Source organism: Canis lupus, chromosome 5 (assembly GCF_048164855.1).
Source record: "Canis lupus baileyi chromosome 5, mCanLup2.hap1, whole genome shotgun sequence".
Lineage (NCBI taxonomy): Eukaryota > Metazoa > Chordata > Mammalia > Carnivora > Canidae > Canis > Canis lupus.
This window is the reverse complement of record NC_132842.1, coordinates 74,508,956-74,526,112: the sequence shown is the minus strand read 5'-3', so window position 1 is coordinate 74,526,112 and position 17,157 is coordinate 74,508,956. Positions and strand designations below refer to the sequence as shown.

The 17,157-nt window shown below is 55.7% G+C and overlaps 4 protein-coding genes across 16 annotated transcripts in view; 3 read left to right on the top strand and 1 right to left on the bottom strand.

Moving 5' to 3' along the window:
* The first annotated feature begins 61 nt into the window (after positions 1–61).
* On the top strand, positions 62–1,063 carry ZNF593 (zinc finger protein 593). Of its 2 annotated transcripts, none has more exons than XM_072827694.1 (3): positions 62–377; positions 613–675; positions 767–1,063. In XM_072827694.1, the coding sequence occupies exons 1-3, from the start codon at positions 178–180 to the stop codon at positions 915–917; spliced, it is 414 nt and encodes a 137-aa protein (XP_072683795.1). In that variant the 5' UTR covers positions 62–177; the 3' UTR covers positions 918–1,063. The 2 variants fall into 2 exon arrangements, with proteins under 2 accessions (XP_072683795.1, XP_072683796.1); XM_072827695.1 differs by having other exon boundaries at positions 97–414.
* On the bottom strand, positions 119–17,054 carry ZNF593OS (ZNF593 opposite strand). Of its 7 annotated transcripts, XM_072827698.1 has the most exons (6): positions 12,163–16,148; positions 11,933–12,051; positions 8,585–8,684; positions 7,008–7,372; positions 1,824–1,896; positions 119–1,543 (listed from the first exon to the last, which is right to left on the bottom strand). In XM_072827698.1, exons 5-6 carry the CDS (start codon positions 1,866–1,868, stop codon positions 1,400–1,402), a joined length of 189 nt encoding a protein of 62 aa, XP_072683799.1. In that variant the 5' UTR covers positions 1,869–1,896; positions 7,008–7,372; positions 8,585–8,684; positions 11,933–12,051; positions 12,163–16,148; the 3' UTR covers positions 119–1,399. The 7 variants fall into 7 exon arrangements, 3 of the variants coding, with proteins under 3 accessions (XP_072683799.1, XP_072683798.1, XP_072683800.1); XR_012031671.1 differs by lacking the exons at positions 119–1,543; positions 1,824–1,896 and adding an exon at positions 5,117–6,520; XR_012031669.1 differs by lacking the exons at positions 119–1,543; positions 1,824–1,896 and adding an exon at positions 6,529–6,713.
* On the top strand, positions 6,136–15,483 carry CNKSR1 (connector enhancer of kinase suppressor of Ras 1). 5 transcript variants are annotated; one of them, XM_072827689.1, is made up of 22 exons: positions 6,168–6,306; positions 7,053–7,330; positions 8,162–8,319; positions 8,424–8,605; positions 9,212–9,296; positions 9,712–9,753; positions 9,837–9,941; positions 10,460–10,519; positions 10,635–10,703; positions 10,994–11,095; positions 11,177–11,256; positions 11,371–11,444; positions 11,591–11,697; positions 11,776–11,806; positions 12,187–12,359; positions 13,241–13,314; positions 13,478–13,549; positions 13,828–13,901; positions 14,055–14,116; positions 14,200–14,299; positions 14,401–14,582; positions 14,837–15,483. In XM_072827689.1, exons 2-22 carry the CDS (start codon positions 7,309–7,311, stop codon positions 15,104–15,106), a joined length of 2,124 nt encoding a protein of 707 aa, XP_072683790.1. In that variant the 5' UTR covers positions 6,168–6,306; positions 7,053–7,308; the 3' UTR covers positions 15,107–15,483. The 5 variants fall into 5 exon arrangements, with proteins under 5 accessions (XP_072683788.1, XP_072683790.1, XP_072683789.1 ...); XM_072827688.1 differs by having other exon boundaries at positions 6,173–6,306; positions 7,048–7,330; XM_072827687.1 differs by lacking the exon at positions 7,053–7,330 and having other exon boundaries at positions 6,136–6,306.
* CATSPER4 (cation channel sperm associated 4) overlaps positions 16,346–17,157 on the top strand; it is a 14,983-nt gene continuing 14,171 nt past the window's right edge. The window contains exons 1-2 of one of the 2 annotated variants that reach the window (XM_072827693.1): positions 16,346–16,504; positions 16,633–16,707. In XM_072827693.1, the coding sequence (XP_072683794.1) occupies positions 16,436–16,504; positions 16,633–16,707 (144 nt within the window). In that variant the 5' untranslated portion in view covers positions 16,346–16,435. The remainder of the gene's footprint in view (positions 16,505–16,632; positions 16,708–17,157) is intronic. The other variant, XM_072827692.1, reaches the window with a different exon arrangement.

The following is a 17,157-nucleotide window of genomic DNA, read 5'->3' as shown; positions in this document are numbered from 1 at the left end:
GACGTCGACCGCCGCCCGCGGGCGCTCGGGCTGCGAAGCGCGATGACGTCATCCGGGGCGGTCCGGAGGAGCCCGCGCCGCCCCCGGGCGTCACGTGACGTCACCCAGCAATCCGGAAGCGCCCGCACGTGTGCTCCGCTGCCGGCTCTGAGCCCCCCGGGCCCGTTGTCCCTGGCCATGGGTCGCGCCCGGCGGACAGGTGCGCACCGAGCCCGCTCCCTCGCCCGCCAGATGAAGGCGAAGCGGCGGCGGCCCGACCTCGATGAGATTCACCGCGAGCTGCGGCCCCAGGTCCCCGCGCGGTCTCGGCCGGACCCAGCGTCTGAGCCCGACCCCGACCTGCCGGGGGGCGGCCTGCATCGCTGTCTGGCCTGCGCGTGAGTCCCGGCCGGGCCTGGCCCGGGGAGGAGAAGGGTAGGCGGGACGGGACGGGGGCGTGTGGTCCGGCCCGCGGGACGCGCGGGGTCTCCTCTCGTGGGACCCGTGGGTGGGCTGGCCTCCCATCCGTTCAGGCGCGCAGCCTGGCGTCGGGAAGAGCTCGGTTCAGGGAGGTAGGCGTTACCTGAGAGGCTTCAGCTCACTCTTCTCCTTACCGGCCTCCCATCGCTGCAGGAGGTACTTCATTGATTCCGCCACCCTGAAGACCCACTTCCGATCCAAAGACCACAAGAAAAGGTATGGAGTAAGGAGAGGATTGATGGGTGAGTGCTGGGCACACAGGGCTTGCATCTGGTCAGCTCCCAACTGTCATTCTTCTTTCTCCCAGGCTAAAGCAGCTGAGCGTGGAGCCCTACAGTCAGGAGGAAGCGGAAAGGGCAGCGGGTATGGGCTCTTATGTGACACCCCAGCGACTGGCAGTGCCCATGGAAGTATCCACTGAGGTCCCTGAGATGGTCACAACTCCCTGCATGACCTGAGGCTGCAAAGTGCGGGAGCTGCCCATGGACAGCACTGCAAGGGCTAGGCTGAGAGGGACTGTGCCGGCCTCTTTGGGCCCTGGGTTTGGGGAGTGGATGGCCTCTCCTGGGTACTCTCACCCCCAATAAAGGAACTGGATAGAGAAGACTTGCCTCTGACTGTAATCTCCAGGCCACTCCCCCAGACTCCTGGGCTGTGGGGTTTCTCTGTTACTCTTGTTTACAGGACCTAGGGTGTCTGTTCCCCACTTGGTCCAGCTTTTCCCTACAGCCTTGCCTTCCCTCAGGGGTCCTGGGCATCTGAGCTGGAGCCTCCAGAGGGAGCCCAAGTCAGTAAAGGAGAGAGGGAGGGTCTGGTTAATGCTGTCCTCTTCCCCATGAGAGCAGGAACTGACCCTCAGAAAAGAAGTGTGTTCCCAAGATTGCAGCCCCTGCTGAGTCACCTCCCCCAGGACCCAGGTGGGAGGCCACCTACTTTATCATCAGGCCTGTGGCGGCCGCCGCTGCCCCACCATCTTCCAGACAGCATAGCAGGAGCCACCCAGTCCAAGGACAGCCAGCAGTGTAGCCACAATCCCAGCCAGTGGACTGCGGGGCTCTGCTTTCAGCTCCCCAGCTATCTGCATCTGAAGGTACACAGAGGGTCCATCTGAGGGATCAGTTGGAGACTTCTCGGAAGGTAGTGGGTAGGAAGGAACTGGAAGGTACAGTTGGGTGAAGAAGGTACGGATGCCACTGCTGCCCCAGGGAGATTCCACCCCAATCCCTCTCGCTTCACTGCCCATCTGGGCCCTGGCTGCTCAGGCGGCAGGAAACGTGACCGCCTGGCTTCTGGGGGTGTCAGCCCAGCGATGGTAGGGGAAAGTAGGGGGTCGGTGCCAGAAGCCATCGGTGAGAGGTACTTACCTGTAGTACACGGAAGTAGCCAGGGGTCAGGCGTCGAAATCTCATGGTGGATGCCTCTAGTCTCCCTGGCGGCCTGTGGGATGGAAGCAGGAATGAGGATAGCGGTGTTCATGATACCAAGGAGCAGAAATCCAGGCATAGAGGTTTCCGACTTCTCATGTACATGAGAGCCATGCCTCAGAGGATGCTCACCAGCGTCTGCCCTCCCAGGTCTGGCAGGGGGCGGGGCAGATGGACCTTTAAATCTGGTCCCTTCCCCCTCCTGCCCGTCCTGCCAGCCTCAGGAGCAGCTGTCAAGAGAGATCAGCATCAGGCCTGAGCAGCACCTCCCCCACTCACCACGGAGGGCAGGCTGGGTAAGCAGGAGAGGCCTTGCATGATAGCACTTGGGAGTCTTAGACCTGGACAGGTACGGGAGACCCAACCAGAGTTGGGTCCTGGCTCTATCCGTACCCCTCAGATGATTGGATATCACCAGTCAGCCCTCAGCAAAAGAGGGGCAGGGTGTCTTATTAACCCGCCTCTCCCCGCAGACATTGGTAATCCTTTTCACTTGGTTTCTGTTAGATCAAGGGCCCCTACCTTCGGGGAGGGCATATATCGCTTCTTTTTCCAAGATGAAGTTCCCGCAGGGACTTTCCTATTCTTGGCTTGGGGACAGTAATAAAAGGAGTTTAGTATATACTGATTAAGAAAGCTGTCCACGGCATGCTAAAATACAGTAGCTGACTGTGCTAGGCAGTATTCTAAGCAGTAAATGTGTATTATTTCATTTGGTATTGACTATCTCATAAAATGAAAAAAAAAATTTAAAAAGCACATTTTCAGAGTAGCATGTAAAGTATCTGCCCGTGTAGAGAATAGAAACTGGTCCCCACTCCAGAATGGAATAGAGATATAATGACCTGCTGTTAACCTTTGAATGTTTTACAATAAACGTGCAGAAGTAACTTTTATAAACTCAGACAACTATATTTACTTTTTTTAAGATTTTATTTATTCATGAGAGACAGAGAAAGAGAGAGAGAGAGGCACAGGCAGAGGGAGAAGCAGGCTCCATGCAGGGAGCCTGACATGGGACTCGATCCCGGGACCCCAGGATCACGCCCTGGGCTGAAGGCGGTGCTGAGCCACCGAGGCTGCCCAGAAAACAATCTTTTTTTTTTTTTTTTTTTTCAGAAAACTATCTTTAAAATAGAAGCTACCATTTACTCTGTCCTTACCTCCCTAGCCCTGGCAGGTGACGGCGGCACAAAATAAAGGCAAGATCTTGAATGTTAGGCCCCTAGTCCTTTTAGGGGAGCACGTGAGCACAAGTGGTGAGTTCCTGTCCATTTCTCCCCTGCAGGATTACGTGTTTAGGGAAGGCAGGGGCTGGCTGACTCAGGGTAGGTGTTTGATGGAACTAAGATGGTGGAGACAGGTCTTTGTTTATTGGGCTTCCCCAAAGTGCCACAGGCAGGTCGTTGAAATGAGAGGCAAAAATGTGAAAGAGGGACACAGCACGGAGTAGTGATGAAGGAGCATGTGCCCCACAGGGTGTGAGGGGCATGAAGCAAAGGAGGGAACCAGAGAGGTGAGGGCTGTGTTGCACCTTTGGAGCCTACTGGTTCACCAGTGAGGGAGCAAGGCCTGCAGGGACCTGTGGAGATGTTGAAAATAGCAGTCAACAATCTGCATTCATGTTTGATGCCACATGTGAAGATGGGAAGGGGGTCAGCAGAGCTGGCCAAGTTCCAGAGAACTGGATTTATCTGCGAAATTATGGAATGATAACAACTGAAACACACACTATATGAGCCATCCATAGGCCAAGTACAGAATTTGGATTTGGGGCAAGATCATGACAGGCTTTGAAGGCTGGGTGTTGCTCCCCTGGTAGGGATTCCAAAGGGATAGTCAGAGGCCCAGGCTCCTCTTCACAAAATTAAAGCAATAATAACTCAGCTCTATTCCATAAGACAGATTTCAAAATACTTCAAGCAAATCTCCACAGCACTAAGGTCTAGGTGTCCCTGTTTTGGACAGGAAGAAACAGGTTCAGAGAGGTGTGGAGATTAGGTACAGTCACACAGCAAATGATACTGATACTGTTTCTGATTCCAAATTCCTGGGAGTCTCCTGGTCTGGGATAATGGTGGTGATGGTGGTGATAATGGTGACAACAATAAGCAGTATGTTTCAGACTACTGTTTTAAGAGAAAGGCTCCTAACTGGGATTTAGAATTTAGGGGGCCCATAAACTTGGATGGGAAAAAATGATATGTTTTTGCTAACTTGTAATAGAAATTTACCATTTCTGGGGTGCCTGGGTGGCTCAGTTGGTTAGGCATCTGCCTTCAACTCCCGTCATGGCCTCTGGGTCCTAGGATTGAGCACTGAGGCAGGCTCCCAGCTCAGCCAGGAGTCTGTTTTTCCCTCTCCCTCTGTCTCTTCCCCTGTTGTGCTCTCTCTGTCTCTCTCAAATGAATAAATACAAATTTTTTTTAAATTACCATTTTGGGAATCCTTGGGTGGCTCTGTAGTTTAGCGCCTGCCTTTGGCCCAGGGCGTGATCCTGGAGTCCCGGGATCGAGTCCCATATCGGGCTCCCTGCATGGAGCCTGCTTCTCCCTCTGCCTGTGTCTCTGCCTCTCTGTCTCCCTCTGTGTCTCTCATGAATAAATAAATCTCTTAAAAATAAATAGATAAAATTACTATTTCTTTCTACATGGATTGAAGTATGAACAGTATCTGTGGCTTTGTCACCTATTAAAATCACAGATATTTTTATACCAAATTATAATTATTCAAATATCTCAACATTGTATATGCTCATAATTATTTCAAAATCATGATAGTTATAAACCCATTTCAGACACTCCTGCTATGTAGCTGCCATGGATTGGGCACCTCTAGGTCTAGTAGAGGGTCAGTGACCAAATGGTGAATCTCCCTGTTCTCACACTGGTGACCCAGGCTTCTCCATTATGCTCCTGCATTCCCTATGTTTACTTGTTAACTGATAATGTGAGAGAAGATGAATAAAAGATCACACCACAGTTTAGTGTTCTTCAAGTTGAACACCATGCTGATAACATTAAAAAGGACAATTTAACTTAACAGTCTTGTTATATTTTTTAAAGATTTTATTCATGAGACACACACAGAGAGAGAAGCAGAGACACAGGCAGAGGGAGAAGCAGGCTCTCCTGAGAGAGCCCTATGTGGGACCCAATCTCTGAACTTCAGGATCATGCCCTGAGACAAAAGCAGAGCTCAACTGCTGAGCCATCCAGGCATCCCCTTGTTACTTTTTTTTTTTTTTTTTTTTGAGATTTTATTTATTCATGATAGAGAGGCAGAGACACAGGCAGAGGGAGAAACAGGCTCCATTCAGGGAGCCTGACACAGGATTCGATCCCGGGACTCCAGGATCACGCCCTGGGCCAAAGGCAGGCGCTGAACCGCTGAGCCACCCAGGGATCCCAAGATTTTATTTATTGATGAGAGACACACAGAGAGAGGCAGAGACATAGGCAGAGGGAGAAGCAGGCTCCCTGCTGGGAGCCAGATGTGTGACTGTATCCCAGGACCCCGGGATCACCTGAGCCAAAGACAGATGATCAACCACTGAGCACCCAGGTACCCAACAGTCTTGTTATCTGATGCTGATAAACACATTACTGTATCATCAATGTATGGATTTTTTTTAAGACGTTATTTTTTCTCTACACCCAACGTGGGACTCAAACTCACAACCCCAAGAGCAAGAGTTGCACACTCTACTGACTGAGCCCGCCAGGCTCCCCAATCATAAATCCGTGTTTTAAATATGTTTTGGTTATGATTCTCTTCCTTGTAATCTTCAGCATTTCTTTAATGCTTCCAAAAGCCCAATTCTGAGAAAGGGTCCATCGGTTTCACCAGACTGCCAGAAGGGTCTGTGTGTGTGCCCAAAACAGAGGGGGACTAGAAACCCCTGTTCCAAAAAGTTTTGGCGCTATTAAGACAGGTACTCGGCACAGCAGCCCATTTTGCGGAGAACCATGCACGGTGGGTAGGGTTTTGGAGCTAACAAGCTGCAAAGCTGGTTTTCGCTGCCAGGGTTCTGGCTCCTTCTGTGCTCTGACTTGTTTTGTTTTGAGGAGCCTCTTTTGAGGTCAAAGTGCAGTTTGGGGCGGGATCCCGGCCCGCTCCAAAGTCGCCAGGGTCGCAGAGCGGCGGCACCGCCCCGGGTCAGGCGGCCCGGCAGCCCGCGGGGGCGGGAGGCGGGGCGGCGGCGGGCCAATGGCAGCGGCAGCGCCTCACCTGGCCGTGCCCGTGCGCCCAGGTGTGCTGCTGGCTCCGCCCGGGGCCCGGCCCGGGGCCCTCCCCAGGCCGGACTCCGGGAGCGGAAATTCCTGCGCGGGCGGGCCCGGCGGGAGCGGCTGCGGGCGGGCGGTCCGGGCCATGGAGCCAGTAGCGACCTGGAGCCCCGGGAAGGTGGCGGCTTGGCTGAGAGGTGGGCCTGGGCAGAGTCGGGCTGGAGGGGCGCTGGCACGAGCAGACGAAACGGAAAAGGGACGTGCCAGGTCTGTCAGCGGCTTGGTCAACAAGTAGTTCGGGGCGCCTGGCCAGGCGGAGGGATCGACGAGACGCCCCGGGGGCCGGGAGCTCAGCAGGGGTCCCCCAGCGCCGCGCCAGGGGCCGCGGGGGTGCGGGCGGGGAGGCGGCGCCTGCGGGATGAAAACAGAGGGACGGGCCGGCGCCCACGGCCGCCCAAGCGCCTTCATCTTCCCTCCGCCCCAGGGCTCGGTGGGCTGGTATTAAACCCATTTATCAGAAGCGGAAACTGACGCACTGAGCCAGGAAGTGATTTGCTAGGGCTGGGCAACAGGGCCCGTCCTCCTGTCTTTTCCCTTCTCTCCACTTTGAGAGAAACAGAAGGCCCAGTCAGACCGAAGGGGTTGGCACAGCCGCATCCTGGGGCCCCGGGGGAGAGGACGTGGTGGCCAGAGTCACTGAGCCCCGAAGGCGGGGAAAGGGCCCAGACTGCAGCTGGAGAGGGGAGGGGAGTCCTGACAGCCCTCCCGGGGAGCCCGAGCGGGGAGGGGAGTGGAGCTCCCTGCTGGCAGGCTCAGGCCGAGCAGCCCTGGAAAAGCAGGGCTTCAGGGCTGGAGTCAGACTCCCAGGCTGAGTTCCAGGCCCCACCGCTCCACTTACCAGCTCTGCGACCAGAGGTCTCGGTTTCTCTGTCCGTAAGATTAGAAAGTCAACAGCCATCTCATGGAGTAGACAAAATGAGACCATCGCAGCAGGTGCCTAGCCTGCGTGGCTCAAGGTAGACTTGGGAGGAAGGCGGCGCAGCAAGGTCACCGTACTCGGCAGAGGAGCTGCCTGAGGGCTGGAGCCCTGGAGTAGCAGGTCCACCAACTCCCAGTCCAGTGTTCTTAATGTCACACGGGGAACGAGGAAGAGCTATTAATGACCGCTCACATTCCCTAATGATGGAGCCTCACTTGGGATGGAAGGAACTCCTTCAAAGAGTGAGCAAGCTACTTCATCTCTATTTGTATCCATTTTCCCACCTATAAAATGAGGATAATAATAGTCGTTACCTCCTACATTCAGTGAGCACCAAATGTGTTAATACATAGAAAACCCTTAAAATCTTGCCTAGCACATAAGCTTTCAATGGAATTTTTCCTGTCTTCGGTCTGCCTCGTCTACCTTGTGCCAGGCATGGGCTAGAGTTAAGGAGGAACAGTTTTGGATGGCCTAGAGCATGAGGGGCAGTGGGAGCTGGAGAGATCCCAACCCACCCCGGGGAGTTATGGAAAGCTTCCTGGAGGGAGTTAGATTGAAAGGGAGGGTGAAGGAGCTAGAAGAATCCAGGCAGAAGAAATAGTGCATGTGAGGACCCTGAGGCAAAAGAGCATTCCAGGAGCTCCAGGGAGTTAGGGCTCTGGATCTAGAGTATTGAGTTTGAGGGGCTGTGCCAGAGGATGAGACTGGAGAGTCAGGGGGGGCCTGATCATACAGGGCCTTGTAGATCAGGGTAGAGTCTGGTGATGATACCATGGCAGCTACTACTGTCTACCGTGGAATGTAGGGAATGGTCCAAGTGCTTCACGTGTTCCATGTCATTTAATACCCACATGATCAGAAAGTAGGTGCTTTTATTGTTGCCATTTCACAGGTGAGGAAGCTGAGGCATAGAGTGATTAATTTACTTGCTCAGTAAATTAGTCTGATCTAGTCTCATCTGTGAAATGGGCAGAACACGCCCTGGGTCCCAGGATTGTTGTTACGAGCAGATGGGAGGAAAGAGGGCTTTGTGAGAATGAAGTGGCCTGAAAGCCCTGCTCTCCCTCTAGGCCTCCATGACTCCCTACAGGACTACTGCTTTGAGGAATGGGAACTGCCTGGCAAGTACCTGCTCCAGCTCTGTCCCCGAAGCCTTGAGGCTCTGACCGTGTGGCCTCTGGGCCACCAGGAGCTCATCCTGGAAGGGGTGGAACAGCTCCGGGCCCTGGTGAGTGAATGGTGGCCACACTTGTGCAGCTTCCACCCATCTGGGGGTTGCTGATGAGGGGCCGTCTACTGCCAGGAGATAACCTGCCTTTTTTTCTGGCACAGAGCTCTGGGCTACAGACAGAGAACCTTCAGAGCCTGACAGAGAGATTGCTGGAGGGGATCTATGCTTTCCAGAGCTTAGTCCAAGGTCACCTGGAGGGCTGTGTGGAGCCCCCTGCCCATGTCCTCAGTGCAGCTGTGAAACTGATACATGAGGCCCATACCCTCCTCTTCTGGCTCAACAGGTACCCGGGGCTCCTCCTAAGACCCTGGTTGGGCCAGCTGATGAGGGGGACCCTCCTCGTCCTTGGCCTCCTCTGGGACCTGGGAATGAAGAACAGAGCTTGGCTGTTCCGATGTGGAGCAGGGCAAGAAGATTATTTGGTCTGTGTTGGGGGCATCAGGGCACCTGGCTTCCCACCCACCCCCAGCTTGTAATCAGAACAGTCAACACTGCATGAAGAGTTTCTTTACTCCCTTCAACTGCTGCCGCTTATCCCATAGGTCCCGGCTCAAATGTCACCTCTCTGGGAAGCCTTCCCTGTTGTACGTTCTCAGAGCTCCCTATACTTCACAGCAGATCAAATCATATCATTATTGATGTAATCATAGGTTTAAGGTCTGTCTCCCCGGTGCCTAGAACAGGGCTTGGCATGTATTATGCACTTGACAAATAAGTCCTTTGCTAAGCTCTTTAGATTTATCAGTCCTCTCGTTTACCCCAACCAAAACCCATCAGGGCGGATATTATCTCTCCCCATGTGTCAGACAGGTAGTTGGCTCTGAGTGGTTCCATGACTTGACTGGTCATCACAGTCCCCTAATCACTGTTCCACCCTTCCCCCTGCCAGATACCTCTTCTCCCACTTAAACGACTTCTCGGCCTGCCAGAAGATTGGGGAGTTGTGCGGGGAGCTGGGCCAGGCCTTGCAGGAGGTAGGAGAACCAAAGGCCGGGCTTGGCCTGGGCCATAGAGACCAAGTCAGGCTAGAGCTTTTTATAACCTATGAATCAGCACAGGATCGGGTGTGGGGGTTGGGAAGAGGCAGGCACAGGAAGAAAGGAGGCCTGGCCACTGCGTAGGGGCAATGGGGGTGTGGGGTCTTCTAGCTGGCAGGGGTGGCTTGGGAAGTTTAACTCTCAGGAAAAAGTGGAGCCAGGGAGGGCATGTATGGTGATTTCTGGGCTTGGCGTCAGGGGATGAGACCTTGGAGCCAAAGCTCTGAGGCTGTGTAGTTCTAGAAGGAGACCAGCACGCAGGACAGAGTGGGACTATAGGGAAGCCCCCCCTGCCCTTGGGAGAAGGCAGTGCCCCTGACTCGGGGAAGGCTGACGCCCTCTCTGCTTCCAGGACACTCCAGCGGCTGAGAAGGAGAGCAAAGTCCTGAGGATTGTGAGTATGGGTTTGGTTGAGTGGGGAGGTGGGGTGGCGGTGGGACGAGGTTCAGGCTGGCCATCCTGCTCCCCCTCCCCCAGTGCAGCCACGTGGTCGGGATCTGCCACAACATCCTGAGCTGCAGCCCCCAGGAGCTGCTGGAGCAGAGGGCAGTGCTGGAGCCTGTGCAGCTGGACGACCCTTTGGTGAGCCCTGCTCTCTTGGCAGCCTTGTCTGGGCCCTGAAATATGGCTCTAGGAACCCGCGGAATCCTGTATTCTGTACAGCTCTTAAAGGCCCAGAGGGCTTTCCTGGGGTCTCATGTCGTTAAGTACTTTCTCCAATTTTGAGGGGCTTTAGCTGGTGTGGTCTCAGGTGACACATTCCAGCCCTGGGACACAGACATGGCAGGTTAGGGGACTGGGACTTTCTTGCTTTAATCTTTGACTGCTTGAGAAAACCAGAGACCCCAGCCCTGCCCCTGTCCTGCCCCAGCCCTGCTTATCCTTTCTGGAGGGCTGCTGAGAATCTCATTAGCCCACAAGCCCCACTTCCCTCTGGCCCCTATTGGAGAAGGAGGCGGGACCCAGAGAAGAGTGGCAGGCCCAACGTCACACAGCAGGTTGGGCAGTGCTGTCCTGGGGCCAACTAGCTCCCCAGTTCCACCCACCCAAGAATTCTGGTCCCCCATTACTCTCGGTGACTGCCGCCTCTGCCTCGGCAGGGCCTGGAAATCCACACCACCAGTAACTGCCTGCACTTTGTGTCCCGTGTGGGAACCCAGGTGAGAATCCCACGCCTTTCTCAGCTGCCTGCCCCAAGGCCCCCTTATTACCCTCCAGCTGAGCCCACTTCAGGCCCATGGAGAGCAAACCCTATGAGCCTACCCCACCTACCAGGTCCCTGCCAACACTCGGCTGCAAATCCTGCCTGGAGACGAGATTGTCCAGGTCAATGAGCAGGTGGTGGTGAGTGAGAAGGGGAGGGACATAGGGGGTGGGCGGCAGTGAAGGGACTACTGAATAGAAGCCAGGGCTGGTGGGTGGGGAGGGCCCCTTGTGGAGACCAGGCTTATGGGGGCTGCCATCCGGGTCAGAGTGGCCTTGGTAGAGTCAAGGTGAAGGGGCTGGTGGGGGCCTCCTGGAGGAGGAGTGGCAGGAGGCGGAGGGTGAGGGCAAGGGCTGTTGGCTTAGCTCAGAGCCTCCTGGGCAGTTCCAGCAGCCCAGCACCCCTGCCCGCCCCCTGCTCTGTCCCCCAGGTGGGCTGGCCCCATAAGAATGTGATGAGGGAGCTGCTGCGGGAGCCAGCCGGGGCCACCTTAGTGCTGAAGAAGGTCCCGGTGCCAAAGACCCCTCCACAGGTACCTGCCCCCAGCCCTGCCCCTGTCCTGCTCTCAGACCCCTGTCACCAGCTCCATCACCATTTCTGGTTGTTCCCCCAGACCTCTCCTCAAGCCCTGGGCTCTCCACAGCAGACAGTCCCCTCACCCCCCTCACCGGCTCGCCCCCCACTGTCTCCCAGGTAACGGGCTCTCCCCCCCCCCCCACTATCTCCCAGGTAACAGGCTCTGCCCCAGGTGGGTTTTGGTGTCAGTGCCCTGGGCTCACTCATCTCATCTCTCCTCACTCTCCCCAGCACCCCATCTGAAGACATCTTTGCCTTTGACCTGACTTCAAACCCAAGGCCTGGACCCAGCACTGCCTGGACAGGTAGTTTCAAAGTCCCACCAGGTGGCAGATGCCCTGGGCAAGACATGTTGGATGCCTGGCTCTGACCCGCAAAGTCTGACATCCTCACCCTACTGCCTAGCCTGGGGTTGGGCTCATGGACCCTCCTCTCTCATTCCTCCTGACAGACTCTACCTCCCTCGACCTTGAGTCCCTGCCCATTCCCCCTGCATCCCCAGCCACACTCCCAGCAGGAGTAGCAGATACTCAGAAGCCCCCAGAACACCCTGACAAGGTAAGGTGAGGGCTCGGCAAGGACAAGTTGTATGGCTTCAGACCAGGACCCTTCTGTAACCCCTTATGGCCTTTTCAGAGTCCTGTTCCTGGTCGGAAGAAATCAAAAGGTAAGAGATGTACTTGACTAGGTGGGGGTCCCTTGATATGAGGTCTTCAAAGTTTTTATAGTATCTGGCAAGACCACCCCTCACATTGCACACACAGCCTCCCCTGAACAGCTGGGTGTGACAGACCTGTGCTTCCAGCCTGGGCCTCTCACCAGCTCTGTGACTTTGGGCTAATGGCTCATCCTCTGATCTTCCATTTCCTCTTCTCTAAAATGGGAAGAGTCAGCTCTACCTCAGGCAGACACCTGTGACATTTCAAGCACAGAGCACGGGTTCAGCAGTATCAGCTGGGAATGCTGGTAGGGGGGCAGGGAGCAGGTTTGGGAGTCCACGACACCGTGTCAGCCCCTAATCACCCAGGCCGTGCTGTGCTGCTGCAGGCGTGGCGACTCGACTGAGTCGCAGGCGGGTGTCCTGCCGGGAACTGGGCCAGCCAGACTGTGACGGCTGGCTCCTGCTGCGCAAGGTGCCTGGTGGCTTCATGGGCCCGCGCTGGCGCCGCTGCTGGTTTGTGCTCAAGAGACACACGCTTTACTGGTACCACCAGCCCCAGGTGAGCCCCCCACCACATACATGGGTTAGCAAGTGAATCAGAGCCATGATTTTCATCCTTACTCCACCAGTCTGCTCCCCCTGTGGTCACAGGAAGGCCACAGGCCCCCTCCCTGAGCCCTATCTATAGAATAAGATCACTCTTTGGAGAAAGATGAACTAATATGTGTGTAAGAGCAGCCTGAGAAAGGTATCACGGGCAGTGTAGAGAGAGTCACCTTTACTCTGCCCACCTTTCCTTCCTCTTCTGTTACCCTGTCTATCCTAGTGATGGGCCATTTGTTCAACTTCTTATTCAATGAATGTTCAGGTGCCTACTGTGTACCCAGCTCTGGGCTGCGTACTAGGGACAGAGGGAGGATGGGACAGTCCCTGCTACTCCAGGCTGGTAGTGGTGAGGATGAGTGCACACCCCAGGCCAGTTCAGCGAACCCATGCTATGATAAAGGAGAATCCCAGGGGTGGGTAGGAGCCCTGCAGAGGTGGACAGTCCAACCTGGAACGTCAAGAAGGCTGAGAAATCAATGCCTGGAGGTTAGTCAGATGGAAAGATGAAAAAACCAGGAAGGGAGAAGAGAGTTTGCAAAGTTCAGGGGTATGGAGCAGCTTCCTGCATCTCTAATAACACAACAAATGCATAAGCAGTCTTTTCTTCTGTGGCCGTCTTCCTGGATATCTTTGGCTCCTCTTTCCTGGCTCAAAGGCACCTCTTGGTCACACACTTTGCCCCATCCCAGATTCCTGCCCTGAGCTCTAGGCATTGGGAGATTTGTGGTTGGAAAGCCCAGGAGCTGCCCCTCCACCGCCCCACCCCCAGGAGCCTGACTGGGCCTCCAGGGTCTTGGGGCTGCAGGCTGACCCTTACCCTGTAATTCCCCCCAGGATGAGAAGGCTGAAGGTCTCATCAATGTTTCCAACTACAGTCTGGAAAGCGGTCAGGATCAGAAGAAAAAATAGTTAAGTCTTGGAGTGTGACACTGGGGGGTGGGCTGAGAAAGGGAGAAAGAAGGAGAAGTAGGGGGGAGGAGGATGCACCAGGTAGCTAGGGTTCCCAGTGCAGCCTCATGGGTTCTGGATGGGCACAGCCAGGCTGAGTGAGGCCTCTGTGCTCCCTGGCAGTGTGTTCCAGCTCACCCATGACGTGTACAAACCCTTCATTTTCGCTGCTGACACCCTGGAGGATCTGAGCATGTGAGTGCCAGCCCCCATCCCCACCCCCTTACCTCCCAGCTTCCACATGAGTGCTTGTGAGCCTGGCTTAGGAACCTGGATTCCGATCCCTGTTCTCTGATGGTGGCTGATCAAGGCACTCACTTCTCCAAGCCTCAGTTTCATCATCTATAAAATGGGTTAGTTCGAGTTCCTACCTCTCAGAGGTACTCTGAGGGTTAAGTTAGAAGATGATAACAGGTGAAAATCCCCTAGCATACAGTAGACGGAAACTCCGAGACCCATTTGCTCCTACACAGGTGGGTGCGCCATCTAATTACCTGCATTTCCAAGTACCAGTCTCCACGCCGGGCCTCCCTGCCCCGAGAAGAAGGTGGGTGTCTCACAGGGGTAGGTCTCACCAGGTCTCAGCTGAGCCTCTGTCTTTCCTGGGATGGGGGCTGGGAACTCCAATGCCCTAGCCACTCTCTGGCCTCCTAAAACCCTGTGATGCTTAGTGGGCTCCCAATTGCTCCTGTTCCCCCAGACTGCTACAGTGAGACAGAAGCAGAAGACCCTGACGATGATGCTGGGTCCCGATCAGCCTCGGTGAGTAGGAGATGAGTGTGTGTGGGGGGGTACATCCGTAGCGCTCAGAATGATACCCACTTCTCCTCCCACCCTGCCCACAGCCCTGCCCAGCCCAAGTCTGGGGTCCGCTCCATGGAGACACATCACCTGCAGCTACCCCGACGCAGGGCAGTCCACGGACATCCTTTGGCTCACCAACAGGTGTTGTGCTGGGGTTGGGAGCGGAGATGGAGGGCAGGGGGTGGGAGCGGAGATGGAGGGCAGGGGGTGGGCACATGGTCATCTGCCCCCCTCCCCCACAGACAACAGTGAAGGGGCGCTGGAAGGAATGGTGCGGGGGCTGAGGCAGGGTGGCGTGTCCCTCCTGGGCCAGCCGCAGCCCCTCACTCAGGAACAATGGCGGAGCTCTTTCATGCGGCGCAACCGAGACCCCCAGCAAAATGAGCTAGTGCACCGCGTACGAGCACTACAGAGCACACTCAAGGTCAGCTGGAGGGCACTGGGCATGGTGGAGGACAGGGCTCCGGGCTTGTGGTTCTGCTTCCTGGCCTGAGCTCTGGGCCCAGCTGTGGACCGAACCAGTTCCAGGCTCCCAGAGCCTGCCTCTCCTTGTGAGGGTTGGGGCTGGAGCGGGCCAGGTGCTGGGTTCCAAGCACTGGACCCCAGAGTGAGCCCTGAGCTCGGGCTCTGCCCCTCTCCCTAGGTGATCATGCCCCCGAGCTCCCACTCTCTTCACAGGCAAAGCTGCAGGAGCTTCAGGCTTTGGAGGAAGTGCTGGGTGACCCCGAGCTGACAGGAGAGAAGTTCCGACAGTGGAAGGAGCAGAACCAAGATCTCTACTTGGAGAGCCTGGGGGCCGGGGCAGTGGTGCAAGCTGAAGGCCCCTCCCAAGTCCTGAGCTCTGACCCCAGAGAACAGCCTTCCCACCCCCTGCCCTCTGACCCTGAGGAGCAGTCCCATCTCTGCCCCCGGACCCCAGAGAGCAACTTCCAGCCTCCTGACCTCTGACCCTGGTCAGTACTCTGGCTCCTGACCTCTGGCCTCGAAGACCACCTCAACCCCCCAGCCTCTGACACGCCCAGGACAGGGCCCCTGCCGGCTCTGTTCAAGGTCAGAAGTAGTGCTACCCCGAGATGGCCCCCTCTGCCTAAGTGTCCACCATTTCTGCTCCTCTCTCCCCTGGAGTGGGGTCAAGTGAAGTGAACTCTGTGCCATCCTCTCTCTTGCCAATGAAGTGGTGGGAAGCTGGCCTGCAAGAAATTCTCTCCCACCTCATCCTCTGACCTGTGGGGGCACAAACCCGTTCCCTGCCTAGTCTTGTATAGGTGTTCATTTTACACAAGAAACACTTTCAACAAAATAAAATCAATCATATCTAAAATGAATCCACATGTGCCTTTGCCTTCCATATTAGAACCAGGAATCTGCTCTCAGAGGGGACAAGCATGGAAAGGTATCAGGACAGGAATGGGCAGCTCGGGTGGCTCAGCGGTTTAGCCTTGCCTTCGGCCCAGGGCCTGATCCTGGAGACCCGGGATCGAGTCCCAGGTCGGGCTCCCTGCATGGAGCCTGCTTCTCCCTCTGCCTGTGTCTCTGCCTCTCTCTCTCTCTCTCTCTCTCTCTCTCTCTGTGTCTCTCATGAATAAATAAATAAAATATCAAAAAAAAAAGGGGGGGGGGACAGGAATGCTCTTGGTAACTGGTCCGCCATGTGTGCAGACCACTGGCCTGAGCCCTATTCCTGAAGTTCTGTGCCTCTCAGGATGAGAGCTGCTGATCCATAGCCAGTGAGGGCCTCCGCTTATGCCCATCTCTTTCCCACCCTTCAGAAACCAGGGGGTACTCTCCTGCCCCCTCCCCAGGGAGGCACAGAGAAACAATAGACTGGCCTTTCTCTCGATGGAGAAACATACCTGTGTGGAAGGACAGGGTGGATGGCCCTGAGACGGGTTATGGATGGTGAAGCTGGTGGGGACAGGTACAGGTTAAGGTCTTCTGGGAGGAGGATCTCTTCTCTTCCTCCTCCCAGTCTCCCCTCCAGCTCCTGGACCCAGAGTAAGGCCATGCCCCTCTGTCTCCATCCAGGGGTGTACAAGAAACCTGACTTGTTCCCATCAGCCTCTGACCCCTGACTCCAGCCCAGCCCCTCAGTGCCCCAGGCTTCCTCCGTGGGGTACCCAGGGGAGTCAGTGGGAGGAGCTTTTCTTGAAGCTCAAGAATTCCTTGGTGGAATGTGGACAGCTGGAGGTCACAGAGTCCTCTATGATATCACCACGAGGGGGAGCAAGACCACTTGGAATGAAGTTTCTTTGACAGGTGGGAGGAGACTGAGCAGCTATGATAGACAGCCAAAAGAAGTGGTGGCAGCAGTGGACTGACACCAATGTTAAACCTTTTAATATCATGGTAGGTGGCCCCTGCCTTGGCCCACCAAGCTGGGCACATTGGGGGGTGAGGGAGTGGGGGTGCAGGTGCATCGTGCTGGGTCCCAGGGACAGAGGCTGCACTGATGGGCTCTCTCCTCACCCTTGCAGAGGGCCACTCATGAGCCCTACGCCTGGCCTGAGGAGCAAGTGCTCATCAACCGCCAAGACATCATGAGCACAAAGGTAAGGAGGAAGCTGGGGCTGCACCTGCAGGCCCCCTGCCTCCCGCCTCCATGGTCACCCTTGTGCAGCAGTATTTCCTGGGGAGGGGGGGAGGCAGCAGGCTGTCACAATGACTCTCCCTCTTCTAATTTCTAAACATCCTCCCTGAGGACCCTCCCCAGCGGTGACTTCTGCAGTGACCCCATCATGGTTTGTTAGGACCCACCTGGCAGTGCTCCCCACGGGAACTTCTATATAATGACAGTCACTCTCTGCCAGAGCCCCTAAAGGTCTCCCTTGCAATGACTCCCACAAAGATCCCCCAGCAGTCACCCTCTCTTAGTGGCCATTTAGGTAGTGGCTCCTACACTGATGCCCCCATTTCATGACCCCTCTCGGGCAACTTGTCCCCCTAGAGCAGCACCCCCCCCCCCGAGGGCCCCCATTCACTGAGAACAAACATTCAGGCAG